Here is a 14,684-nt window from a genome sequence, read left to right as displayed (position 1 = left end):
CAGCGAACATTTTCTAATGTTTTTCGATAAAATTTCTGAGTTAATTTATAGATGAAGCATCTGTAGTTCCGTTTGTATCATACTAGCATTTGGTTTAACAATTCATATTTGGTTTAACAATTCATATTTGGTTTGACAATTCATATTTGGTTTGACAATTCATATTTGGTTTGACAATTCATATTTGGCTTAACAATTCATATTTGGTTTAACAATTCATATTTGGTTTAACAATTCATATTTGGTTTGACAATTCATATTTGGCTTAACAATTCATATTTGGCTTAACAATTCATATTTGGCTTAACAATTCATATTTGGCTTAACAATTCATATTTGGTTTAACAATTCATATTTGGTTTAACAATTCATATTTGGTTTAACAATTCATATTTGGCTTAACAATTCATATTTGGTTTAACAATTCATATTTGGCTTAACAATTCATATTTGGCTTAACAATTCATATTTGGTTTAACAATTCATATTTGGTTTAACAATTTATATTTGGCTTAACAATTCATATTTGGCTTAACAATTCATATTTGGCTTAACAATTCATATTTGGCTTAACAATTCATATTTGGTTTAACAATTCATGTTTGGTTTAACAATTCATACTTGGTTTAACAATTCATATTTGGCTTAACAATTCATATTTGGCCTAACAATTCATATTTGGTTTAACAATTCATATTTGGCTTAACAATTCATATTTGGTTTAACAATTCATATTTGGTTTAACAATTCATATTTGATGTGTGCCACAAGTTTCATCAATTGAATGGCTTTTTTGCATTTTACCTTTGTTTCATGTGAAGAAGACATGTTAATTTTTGTTTCATGTGAGGAAGACATGTTAATTTTTGTGTGAAAAAGACATGTTAATTTTTGTTTCATGTGAAAAAGACATGTTAATTTTTGTTTCATGTGAAAAAGACATGTTAATTTTTGTTTCATGTGAAAAAGACATGTTAATTTTTGTTTCATGTGAAGAAGACATGTTAATTTTTGTTTCATGTGAGGAAGACATGTTAATTTTTGTTTCATGTGAAGAAGACATGTTAATTTTTGTTTCATGTGAAGAAGACATGTTAATTTTTGTTTCATGTGAAGAAGACATGTTAATTTTTGTTTCATGTGAAGAAGACATGTTAATTTTTGTTTCATGTGAAGAAGACATGTTAATTTTTGTTTCATGTGAAAAAGACATGTTAATTTTTGTTTCATGTGAAGAAGACATGTTAATTTTTGTTTCATGTGAAGAAGACATGTTAATTTTTGTTTCATGTGAAGAAGACATGTTAATTTTTGTTTCATGTGAAAAAGACATGTTAATTTTTGTTTCATGTGAGGAAGACATGTTAATTTTTGTTTCATGTGAGGAAGACATGTTAATTTTTGTTTCATGTGAAAAAGACATGTTAATTTTTGTTTCATGTGAAGAAGACATGTTAATTTTTGTTTCATGTGAAGAAGACATGTTTATTTTTGTTTCATGTGAAGAAGACATGTTAATTTTTGTTTCATGTGAAAAAGACATGTTAATTTTTGTTTCATGTGAGGAAGACATGTTAATTTTTGTTTCATGTGAAAAAGACATGTTAATTTTTGTTTCATGTGAGGAAGACATGTTAATTTTTGTTTCATGTGAGGAAGACATGTTAATTTTTGTTTCATGTGAAGAAGACATGTTAATTTTTGTTTCATGTGAGGAAGACATGTTAATGTTTATTTTGAGTCAAAAATGATTCCAAGGAATTTATGCTGTTGTACTACAAGTGTTTCCATTCCTCTCCAGTTTTAAAACTGGATCACAATGCATTTTCCACAATTCACACAAAGGTATACATTTAGTTTTATTTCGGGATATTTTAAAATCGTCTTCAATTGTCCATCAATTTATTTTATTCAAGTATTGTTACCGTTGGCATTCAACTGTATCAAACGTTTTTGTGTGTGGCAAATTAAAAAAACATTTACATACAATGATTCTTCTATGTCAAGTTGGGAACTTTTTACAATATTAATTTTTATATTGAACTAGCGGGGGTACTCGGCGTTGTCCAGGTGTGGTGAGGTGTGTGCGTGTATATGTGGGGGGAGGTAAATCAAAACAAAATGGAAAATAAAAAATTAGCAAACGTAATAACCCTATTTAAATATAACTTTTTTTTTTAAATCGGAAAAACCAAAAAAAAAAAAAAAAAATCGAACGTGATGAAAAATAAAGAATAAGCGAACGAAAAAGAAATGGCATAAATGATCTTGTTTGAATGTTAAAACTTCTTTTTAAAAAATCAGGAAAACAAAAACAAAAAAAACAGCGGACGTGATGGAAAAATAAGAAAACGAACGAAATAATGACATAAATAACCCTATTTCAATATTAAAACTTTAAAAATCGAAAAACAAATATATCTGATATCTTGGCTCAAACGTGCAATCTTAAGAGATAACGACACTGCTACTATAACCACTGGTCTATAACCGTGTGAGCGAAATTAGTTTTTTTTTTTATATTAAAACTAATTCAAGAAAGAACGTGTTTTGCGCATGCGTGTTTGGCTAAATTATCATGAAGGAACGATTTTTTGCTACCCCTCCCTGTAGAAAACTGCACAGTTGAGGGTGAAGAAATTAATGTTTTTAACCAATTTTTCGATATTTGTCATCTGAAGGGTCAAGCTTCAAAATGATATTGTGAAAATCTATCGCCTCTTTCAAGAGATTTTGGGAGACATACAAACATACATTTCAACAGACAGGTGAGATATATATTATAGATTAGGCAATGGATAGAATATGTCTTTGAAATCGGCTCATTTCCTGTATTTGCGGCAGAAAGTGTTTTGCTTATTCATGTTTTTAAATTTTCTCCACCCCCTCCCCCTCCCCACATATTTTCATCCTTGCATATGCTTCCTTATATTTATGGCATTTGTGGTATCTAAGAGGATGTTGACATATATTGATCTACCTTTTTATATATATCCTACTGTTTATTTTTTTTTAGAACTCGTAGAAATGTTGAAAGATAGTATGTGTGCAGTTGTTAGTATAATTTGATTTTTTTTATGGTTATACATCTACAGTCAATCATCCTTATAAAAAAAAAAAAAAAAAAAAAATGACCCTCCTATCAGGTCTCAGCATATGAGGTTCAGGCAACTATATTGTTTGAAATCCATACAGACAATTTGTTTATAGTGGTGAAGGCTTGTGTAGGAGTATCCACACTTTTTGGAACCACTGCTAATCTCAGTCGGTGCAAACGATCGTCACAAAACAGAGAAGACAGCAAACATCAAGTTTTTACATCAGAATTATTTCCTTCTCCTAGATGCATATCTTAACGAAGACTCAGTGTACATCTCTCCCAGTGGTTTGAAATATGCCCCCAGATACTAACCTAGAAATTTCTATATCCTCTCACAGTACATACAGCACCTAGTATTCTCAAATCGTAACCCATCTGGTACTGGCTAGGCTCATCATGGCTTAACTTTGATGATTTAATAAGAAACAGTGTGTTAACATGATTATACCATATATATATATATATATATATATATATATTTCCATGTGTGTATTTATATGAATGAAAATTTTCAATAATACTTCTGATGAATATCCATGAAACTACAGTAAATCTATAAATATAAAAGCGAAAATGTATGTATGTATGTATGCAGGTATGTGTGTATGTTTGTGTGTCTGCTAAAAACTTTTGACAGAACAAAAATTCACAAATTTGGTCTCATATGAAAGCCCCATCCTTCACCTGACAAATATCGAAAAATTGGCCAAAAACGTTAATTTTTTCACCCTGAAATCAACACTTTTCTACAGGGAGGGGGGTGGGGGGTCAGCAAAAACCGTCCTCCCATGACGAGATCAGTTCTATGCATGCGTCAGACGACGTCATGACCTGATTTAGTTTAAATATTTGAAGAATTGATACAATTTCCTGTGTGTTGTGTTAGCTCAGTTGGTTAGAGCGTTGGGTCATTATCTAAAGGTTTTGGGTTCGAATCGTGGTGTGAGATTTTTTTTTCGATTTCTTAAATGTTAATATTGAAGCAGTGTTATTTAAGCCATTTTTCACATAACGTTTGTTTTTCTGGGTGTTTTTTTTTTTACTTCGCTTATTCTTAGGTTTTCATTAACACCCTCAACCCCCAACCGACACCCAAAAACACACCGATTTTTTTAAATTTTAATATTGAAACAGGCTTATTTAAGCCATTTTTCACGTGTTTTTTTTTTTTGGAGGGGGTTATTTTTCAGAAGTTTTAACGTTCGTTTTTCTGTTTTCTTTTTTGTTTTTCAGATTTTTACATTTAACATCGTTTGTTTGCTTTACGTTAGTTTTTTTAGTTTTTTTATTACCCCCCCCCCAACCGACCGGGTACCCCCTGCTTTATTTTTCAGATAAGTTTAACGTTCGTTTTTCTGTTTTTTTTTTTACTTTGCTTATTCTTAGGTTTTCATTAACACCCCCAACCCCCGCCCGACCACACACACTCGGGCAACACCGGGTACCCCCCACTAGTCTATTATATAAATCTCAAACGTCTGTTTATGTGTATGTATGTATGTCTGCCAAAAATTTTCAGCACACGCAACAGATCTTGACGAAACCAGTATCGTTTTGAAGTTCCATCCTTCGGACGACAAATATTGAAATATTGGCCAAAAACATTAATTCCTTCACTCTCAACTGGGCAGTTTTCTACAAGGAGGGGGGGGGGTCACTGTTTTCATCAACATTTTTGCAAGTTATCGTCTTCATTGGATTGACTAGCCTTAATTCAAACTCTCAACTTCCGGTTGCGTCATGAACGCATTGGCTAAGACGTTACTTTTTTTTTCTCCCCCTCCTTCGTGTTACAGGTTCGAGCCTGCCTACAACCACTTTTTTTTAACATCTCCCTCCACCCAAACTGCCTATTGTTGTTTTGATCCCCACCCTTCCGCTACTAACACTTTTCGGGGGGGGGGTCCTTACTACACTACCTACGCACACTCGGGCAATGCCGCATACCCCTGCTAGTTTTTTTAAAAAATCAAATAAATTGTTATAAAGCTGAAATGATAGTCATTTATATATTTTTTTTTGTTGCGATGTCATTCATGTTAAATATTTACAAGGGTTATGTTGTGATGGTGAACTACCCTATTTGTGACTAAATGGACTCATCCAGAGGCTATAGGAAGAGGAGATTACAAGCATATCATAATCAGGGCTATGACAACAGCATATTCTTATCATTGTTTTAAATCTCTAGTATATATCCGACACAGACAGTTAATCAACCAAGAACCACATGACTCTGTATAAAAAGCATATAAGATATCAACGGATATGCATTCAAGAGTCAAAATGATGAAAAGAATATGCTGTTGTCATAGCCCTAATCATAATACAAGGGCAAGTAGTTTGCAAAGAGTACATTACAATCACATTCTTTTATTTCTATCTGACACTGACATGTTGAGATTTCAGTCATTGAAAACTAACAACTTATACAATTCTGAATTGAGGTTTGGGTTTGTATGATCTTCAAAGAGTCATCATACTAGTCAACTCAGTTGAATAGAATGAGAGTTTCTGAGGTCATGCAGACCAAAAGTTGGTCAATATAAACCAAACAAATCATGCGTACACACACACATTATATATATATATATATATATATATATATATATATATATATATATATGAGAGAGAGAGAGAGATCTTTTTAATATTCTAAACACCTCATGAAATGCAATTGTTTGCATCTCTCTTGCATTTGGTTCACTGGGTATATTTGCAAGGTAGGAATGGGGCATCTTACTGCCAGACATGCATCTGTTAGCTCATGTCTCATACAATATCAATATATAAATCTGACCTTATTTTTTAATTTTCTTATCAGTTTGTTCAAGTTGAGGATGGGGCATCCTACCTGATGTCAAACATTCACCTGCTAACTCAGATATTCCAACCAATATCTTCTTAAAATTCTAAACGTGAGTGAAATTGTTTGAATCTCTCTTGCACTCGGTTCACCGGGTATATTTGCAAGGTAGTTTTTGAAATTCTTTTTCACGAGTCCGGTTGCTTCTATAATTACTGGAACGATTGAGATTTTCCTAAGATTCCAGTTTCTTTTCATGTTATTCATAAGACTTTGGTATTTCGCTATCTTTTTCCTCTCAGTTTTGTTTAATCCGTGCATAATATATGTTTGTGTGATGTCAAAGATAAGTGGGCTGGGCTGTAGTTCTAGGCACCTGTAAGTCCATCCATTCCTTCAAATCACAGAGTGTCAACTATTATATCTTATTAAGATAATTATATCTTGAGGTGAGTTTGTAAGATAGAATTTGGAGGAAGTGCCTGGTCCCAGGAGCTCTCTCTCTCTCTCAAAAAAAAAAAAAAATAGAAAAACGCACAGCAAAACAAAAGAAAGAAAAAAGAAAGTGAGAAAAAGGTCAATATCTCAGAGAAGGCATGTGATGTTCACCATTGTTAAAATTTGTTCCTTGCTTTATCATTGGAGAGAAAAAAAAAACGGATGGACACAAAAATAAGAAAATACAAAATAACATCTTTGTAAGACATACAAAGATGAATTTAAGTAGAAACCAAATATTTATAACAGAAATAAATAACTATGTATAAAGGATTTATATAACTTTTCTGAATTTTTTAGATGAGGATTGGTTATTTATATTATTTGGATTCATAGGACTATTGTTTTCATCTTGAGCGTCCTTTTCATGTTTCAGTTGATGTAATCTCCGACCTTCTTCAAGTGTAACTTGTTGAACTCGGGAATTTGAACAGATTTTTGAATGAAACCCTTTATTTACTTCATGGGCGTAGCATGCTCTTGTCAAATAATTCACAATTGTATTTTTCGGTCACCCCCACTGAGAATTGAACCTTCAACCTTCAGAAGAAGGTCACTTTTACAATTGATTTTTCCATGTACTCTAACCACAGGTCTTTGCAGGCAGTTCTAGTATGAATTTTGAGAGCATTAAACCTATTTTTTCTTTGACAAGAGTTTGTGTAAAAACTAAGAAAAAAAAAAAAAAGGTAGGTTTTAGGTTAATTTATTTCAATCTCATTAAAAAGCTTTTTCAGACCAATAACTAGAATTTAACGTTCCTGAAAAACATCACCAGTTTGAGACTGCTTTTTTTAACTTGGGTCATTTTAAGATTAGAAATTCGATTCCTTCTCACATTATTTATTTGTCCCAATTGTTTTTTTTTTTTTTTTTTTTTTTTTTTTAATTTTTCTATTCTTTTCATTCTGCTCGATTTTGATATGGTCACTAATTCACAAGTAGGTTAAAAAAAAGTTTGCAGAGTGGTGAACTCATATATCCATTTTATTAATTTTTCATAATTTCAAAACAAAAGAGTAAAGTTAATAAAATTAACTTACCATTAGTATCTGTATCAGTGGTGAATGAGACAGCCTCTTCTTGGGCCATTTCTACGATTTTAGCAGAAAGCTGTGTTAATTCTTCAATAACAAGGGCAAGATCGGTGGAATTGAGGTCAAATGAAGCGCTCTCTTCACAGATTCTTTCCTGGAGTAAAGAAAAAAAAAAAAAAACGCAAATTATTCTAACAAATTCAAAGTCTACCAATAAAAAATATGTCTAGAAAGTTGAACGATAGTCATAGTTAATCAGTATAAATCACAAGGTTCGGCCTAAGGGTTAGCTTATGTTACTATATAAATGAATAAATGTTTGACTGTTTAGTTTAACCATATAACATAGAAATGATTTGAAGAAAAATTCCTGAAAAACAGATGAAAATAATGTATTTGAACCATTTATTAACAGTTATTTCATAATTTATAATTGCAATGCAAATGGTATTAAATTCATGTTGGGGTGGGTCCAAAAAATGGTGAAAATTAGCCAAAATTCATAAAAAATTATCCAATATTACCTGCATGTTGTCTTCATTTAACTAGAAAAATTAACTAAGACTAAATATGACACAAATTAATTTTGAATATTTTGGATAGATTTCGCAAATCTTGAATTCTGCTATTTTCTTGCTTTTCACCTATTTAAGCTGTAAAAAAAAAAAAAAAAAAATTTAATCACCTACCAGCCCTCACCCTTCAAATTAATGGTGTTCCCAAGCATTATATAAAAAAAAAAATTATCAATTTGATGGTGAAATAAGCTTGTTAAGGTGTGGTTCAATTGTTTTTAAAGATTGCTGGACTTCTTTTTTTTTCTTCCTTTTATTTTCTTTTATAAATCATGAATTACACAGAATAAAAACAGATTTAGTTCAATAAAAACCTATCCAGCTGACTAATGATTGGTTTGAATTTCTTAAATCATTGTTTGTATGAAATAGAGTTAAAACCCTTTATCCTGAAAAATGTGACCCTTTCTGGCAAATTCTAGAAAAAAAAATGTGGCAAAAAATTGTCATTTTAAAATAATATCGACACAGATTATGTGCAATGGAGCTTGATATCTGATTAGATCAATCTAGGCCATTATTAGAATGACCAAAGTTCTGACCTTGGAAAATTTTGACCTGAAAGATGGATTTCTTAAATCATTGTTTGTATGAAATAGAGTTAAAACCCTTTATCCTGAAAAATGTGACCCTTTCTGGCAAATTCTAGAAAAAAAAATGTGGCAAAAAATTGTCATTTTAAAATAATATCGACACAGATTATGTGCAATGGAGCTTGATATCTGATTAGATCAATCTAGGCCATTATTAGAATGACCAAAGTTCTGACCTTGGAAAATTTTGACCTGAAAGATGGATTTCTTAAATCATTGTTTGTATGAAATAGAGTTAAAACCCTTTATCCTGAAAAATGTGACCCTTTCTGGCAAATTCTAGAAAAAAAAATGTGGCAAAAAATTGTCATTTTAAAATAATATCGACACAGATTATGTGCAATGGAGCTTGATATCTGATTAGATCAATCTAGGCCATTATTAGAATGACCAAAGTTCTGACCTTGGAAAATTTTGACCTGAAAGATGGATTTCTTAAATCATTGTTTGTATGAAATAGAGTTAAAACCCTTTATCCTGAAAAATGTGACCCTTTCTGGCAAATTCTAGAAAAAAAAATGTGGCAAAAAATTGTCATTTTAAAATAATATCGACACAGATTATGTGCAATGGAGCTTGATATCTGATTAGATCAATCTAGGCCATTATTAGAATGACCAAAGTTCTGACCTTGGAAAATTTTGACCTGAAAGATGGATTTCTTAAATCATTGTTTGTATGAAATAGAGTTAAAACCCTTTATCCTGAAAAATGTGACCCTTTCTGGCAAATTCTAGAAAAAAAAATGTGGCAAAAAATTGTCATTTTAAAATAATATCGACACAGATTATGTGCAATGGAGCTTGATATCTGATTAGATCAATCTAGGCCATTATTAGAATGACCAAAGTTCTGACCTTGGAAAATTTTGACCTGAAAGATAGATTTCTTAAGTAAATTTATCACTGAAAGTGGCCTATTCCAGGTGACTTTTGCCACAAATGACCAAATATCTACAAAACTATTGAATTTCATCTCAATAAACCAGAGATATGCTGAAAATACACTTATAGGCTATCTGTTGAAACTAAACCCTACTCCAAAAATATAAATCGTTTCTTACAAGAATTTTTTTTTTACAGTGGCCGTGAAAAAATGTAATCAACACATTAGACCGTGTCATATGCCCCTATAAAAACATTTAGCATCAGCTTTTGAAAATAAAAACAGATACTTATTAATTTCAGAAGTGTGTATATGGAAAACAACACTATGTAATTCAATTCTTACATGATCAGAGAACATCTTTGCCAAGGAAAAAAGGCAACTATGATATGTATATTCTAAAATACATGCAATTTAAACCAGCAGAAAAATTTTAATTGAATTTCGATATTTTTTTTTTTAATTCCTATTTCTCTCAAAAGTGAATATGTTTTTTATATTTATGTATTTATATCTTTTTTCCTCCTTTATTTCCCATTTTTGTCAGATATCAGTCATATTAAGAACATACAAAAATAAAAAACAACAGAAAAACAACATATTGTTAAAATAAACTGATAACACAAGACATACATACGATTAAACATAGTGAAACCAGCACTTCTTATTTTCGTAAATATTATATATTCTAAGAACTTAAAATTGGTTGATGGATTTGTAATAATAAGTTAGAAATAATACTCCTAAGATTCCCTGATAATTTAATTATCTTTATAATTTGTGTAAGTTTACTTTTACTAAATCCAAAAATTCGAAACCTTAAAGTGCAGAGCTAACCTCCACCTTTTATCCTGCCCACCCCCCTCCAAATAACATGGCGATTTTACACCCGAGGAAGATCGAAAGTTACATCGACCTAAATATTGTGTAGAGAACACTCAAGACAGGAATAATTGTACGATTAATCCAAATAGTACAAGCATCTAAAAAATTCAGAACTGTTTTTATATATATATATATATATATATATATATATATATATACACACACACTAGCATGGGTACCTGGCGATGCTCGGGTCGGCACAAAGTTCCGTTTGGAACAAACCTGCTATACTAAGGAATTCAATCATTTTCATCGTGGGCAACGTCGATACCCCCACAACAATTTCAAATATAAAAGAATCGATAAAAACATGTAAATGTAACGTCCCAAAAAGGAAGTACCTGATAACCTCTCCATCAGATAAATTGATAAATTGGCATAATGGATACAAAGAGAAGAAGCTATTCTCCAGATATTGAGCAGTTTTTGTTGCTCACGTGCTGGACCCCACCCCCGCCAAAAAATAAATAAATAAATAAAATAAAAAATAAAATGAAATAAAAAATAAATGAATCAAAACAACTTTTGTTTCAATAAAAATAGCAACGAGTGCCGGAGCGACTGGAAAAAAAAAACAAAAAAATAGCCATGTAAGCAGACTCCAACCTGGAAAGTGAATAAAAGGAATCTGTCCACTGTAAAAATAATAATGTTTATAAGCATTAACGCGTTTGAAAAGTTTAAGAACAAAATGGAATTCCTTTTATTGGCTTATTTGTTTTTTTTTTGGGGGGGGGGGGCGGTGAGTCAATTCCCAGAACGCTCATAGATTCTGTATAGTCATTTCAAGAATAATAAAAATAAACAAATGAGATTTTTTCGTTTATTCATAAGTGTTTTATTTATTTTTTAATATTTCAAAACGGGACAAAATATCTTTCTGTCTACACGAAATTATTTTTTCACGTTAGAAACTTATTGCGATTAGCAAATTATTTTATGTGAGGAAGAGTTTCTTTTTTTTATCTTTTGAACTTCGGAACGTATAAAAAAAACTCGTCAAGGGAAATAACTGTACCAGTTTCTAAAAACCTTGATGTAGGAAATAATAATTCCAAATAAATTAAATTAAATATATTATCAATATAATTATTATCTAAAGTTGATGAAATAACAATCTTAAATAGAACACTTAAAATAACTCTCTCGCTAGAAACTTAAACTAACATACAGCTATTTAATAAAATCGATTTTCCTTAATATAATATGCAAATGAGGTAACCTCTTAATCATATATTTTGAAAGAACCATACTATATATAGAAATAAATGAAATATAAAAGTAATGGACCTTTTGTATATATTAATCAAATTGTGAACAAACAAACAAACAAACAGGAATACGAATTTATATATATCCTCGGTATAATACTTGTCTATATCAAGTTTCTCAACTTTTCTTGAAATTTGTAGCCCAAATTAAAAGAACATCTATTAAATATTTTTTATCCATTTTTAATAAAAAAGAATTAAATTTTATGATGATTATTGGCATTGGTTATGAAAACTGAAATGCCAAAAAAAAACAAAAAAAATAAAAATAAAAAATAAAAAAATAAAATAAGTTAAGAGAAAAAGGTAAAATAAAAAAAAATAAAAAATTGTCTAGTGTGAGATTCGAACCCTGAACGATGTCATAGAATATTGAAGATAAATACTTTATCCACACGGTCACCGACTGAACAGAAATATTTTGTCTTTTTACCTTAGGAATTCGGTATAGAGATACAAAATTAAAAATTCTGCTTTACTTCTTCATATAGATCTAAAATTGTTGAAAAGAAATAAACAAACATAGTATAATAGTAGTGTGCCGAGGCAATGCCAGATGATCCTGTACAATTATTATTATGATTAATAATTGTTAAATGCTATGTAGCGCAAAGTAATACGAGAAAATGTTTTAATAGAAAGGAATGTTACAAAAAAAAAAAAAAAAAAAAAAAGAACTTTATCTGACATTTAATTTTTAGACAATCAAAATACAGACAATTTGCATCAAGCGATTTGGATTGTTTGGTGATGTGGTGACGTGATGAGATAAAGAAAGGGTTTAGATGCACAGGTTTTAATTGAGAGACAACACAGTCGAGAGTGGAGCCTTGTTAGCGACAGGATCACAAGAGATCGTCTCCACGTTCGAGAGTCAGGAGACGTGAGATGAGCAAGAGATAGTCGTTGCAAACCTCGTGGTGTAAAATAAACGTTTATATGAGGTGCCTTCAATAAGTTTCTAAACTTTTTTTCGAATGGGCACCTTTATTGATTTAACAAACATGAAACTTTAGCCCCTTTCGAAGTAATCTCCTCTGGCTGCAATGCACTTGTACTGTTCCAACAATTCCTGGAAAGCTCCAGAAAAGTCCTCTTGTGTGAGTATGTCAATGACCTTCACCACAGCCTTTCATCTCCTCAACTGTCTCATAACGACAGCCTCTAAGGTTTTCCTTGAGCTTAGGGATTAACCAAAGGTTACAGGAGCAAGGTTTGGACTATAGGGAGGATGAGGAACTGTCTTGATGCCCATCTTGGTCAAATAGTCTGTGATAAGGATGGAGTTGTGGACTGGTACATTTGCGTAAATCTTCTGCATCTTTAGTTCCTTGCGAATAATTGCATCTACAGTTCCCATACTGACATCAAACTGTGCACTTATTGTCTCCATAGACACACAACGGTTCTTATCTATGAAATTCTTTATTTGGCCAATCAACTATGGCGTTCTGTCTTCCTTACTCCTCCCACACTTCTCATCATTCCTCACAGACTCCCTACTTTCCTTGAATCTATTATGCCACTCAAAGATTAATGCTTGATTCATAGAAAGATGGTCCAAAAGCAGTCTGAAGCATTCCATATGTTTCTGTGGCACTTTTTCCAAGTTTAAAGCAGAATTTTATTTCATGTCGTTTTTCTAAAATGTCCTCACGTCCAAAGTGCATTTTCGAAATTCACCAGCTGTGACAGTAAGGCTTTAGTAGGGTGTATTCCAATGCCTTCGCTAGTTGTTTATTTGAACATGAAATCATAAAAATTCGTCAGTCATCTCATAAGATATATTGCAATAACATAATGAATTTTCAATTTTAAATGCTTGTACAAAAAGTTTGGAAACTAATTAAAAGCACCTCGTACATAAAAGTGATGGTTCGTGCTTTGATGTTTTCCAAAATGGAAGGAAGAAATCTCGAAGCGTGGCAACATATGAAAACCATGAAAGAGTAGAAGAAATATCCAAAAATTAAGGTATGTTTCAGTTTGTTGATGTAAACCCCAGAAATGGTTATTCATCTATAAATATAAAAGCGAAAATGTATGCATGTATGTATGTATGTGTGTTCGCTTTTTCTGTGCTTTTTTTCAGAGAAGCGGTCGCTTGCTTAACAACTTTTTAAAACTTTTTATATCACATACAAATCGTAATATCTCACAGTTAACAACGAAGCTCGCCTGTCTATTCAATTTGCTCGATTTCGGGAAGATAAATATTCAATATTTGTCGCTCGCCGCATGTGGCTTAGTCTTTTTCCTATAAACATCTTGGGGGGGGCGAGGAAAAAAGCGTTCAGCAGTAAATGAAATCCCGCAGTCAAACTGACCTCATTAACTCATTAAAACGAGCACCTGCTAAATCCACCTAATTAAATAAATTCAAACGTGTTTCCGTAAGCATGTTGCGGTGGGGCAATGGTTAACGTCGCACGTTTTTTTTTCACAACTTTGCCTCAACGGTTCGGGTTCGATCCTCATACTTACTTTTTTTTAACCCCCCCCCCAAACACCCGGGCAACGCCGGGTACCCCTCGCTAGTCACATATAAAGAGCTGTCCGTGTTATGTTAATTCTTCCATTGTTAAACTGCTGCTGTGTGTCTAAACACTGACACACTACCATACACAAAGAAACAGTCACACCCACAACAAATATTTCTAAACGATCACATTTATAAATATGTAAGAGCATACATTAAGAGCCGCGTACATAGACATAAAGATACGCTATATAGAAATTATTAATGCAGTAAAAATATATTAATGAACATTCATTAAATATTCCTATCCATTTTTAATAAAAAAAACAAAAAAACAAATATTTTCTCTTTAAAGTAAACAATACATCAAATATGTACAATGGTTTAACGTATAAAATATTGATTTGTAAATTCGGGTTTAAAAACAAATAAAAAGGTCTGCAACTTATTTTTATAATTTGCCTTGGCTTATTTTTCTTACTAGTAGTGAAACATTTGGTTTTGTTGTTTTGTTTTATGGCATATCAATCCTTTTCAGGTCATTTAATGGCGACT

General features: G+C 31.5%; 1 protein-coding gene across 2 annotated transcripts in view; it reads right to left on the bottom strand.

The window, feature by feature from the left end:
* LOC145280058 (regulator of telomere elongation helicase 1-like) overlaps positions 1 to 14,684 on the bottom strand; it is a 1,039,981-nt gene that overhangs the window by 401,035 nt on the left and 624,262 nt on the right. For both annotated transcript variants that reach the window (XM_080131745.1, XM_080131746.1), the window contains exon 10: positions 7,448 to 7,595. In XM_080131745.1, coding sequence (XP_079987871.1) covers positions 7,448 to 7,595 — 148 coding nt within the window. The remainder of the gene's footprint in view (positions 1 to 7,447; positions 7,596 to 14,684) is intronic.

Source organism: Euprymna scolopes, chromosome 7 (genome assembly GCF_053919585.1).
Source record: "Euprymna scolopes isolate OS-2025 chromosome 7, ASM5391958v1, whole genome shotgun sequence".
Lineage (NCBI taxonomy): Eukaryota > Metazoa > Mollusca > Cephalopoda > Sepiida > Sepiolidae > Euprymna > Euprymna scolopes.
This window is presented reverse-complemented; position numbering and strand designations above follow the sequence as displayed.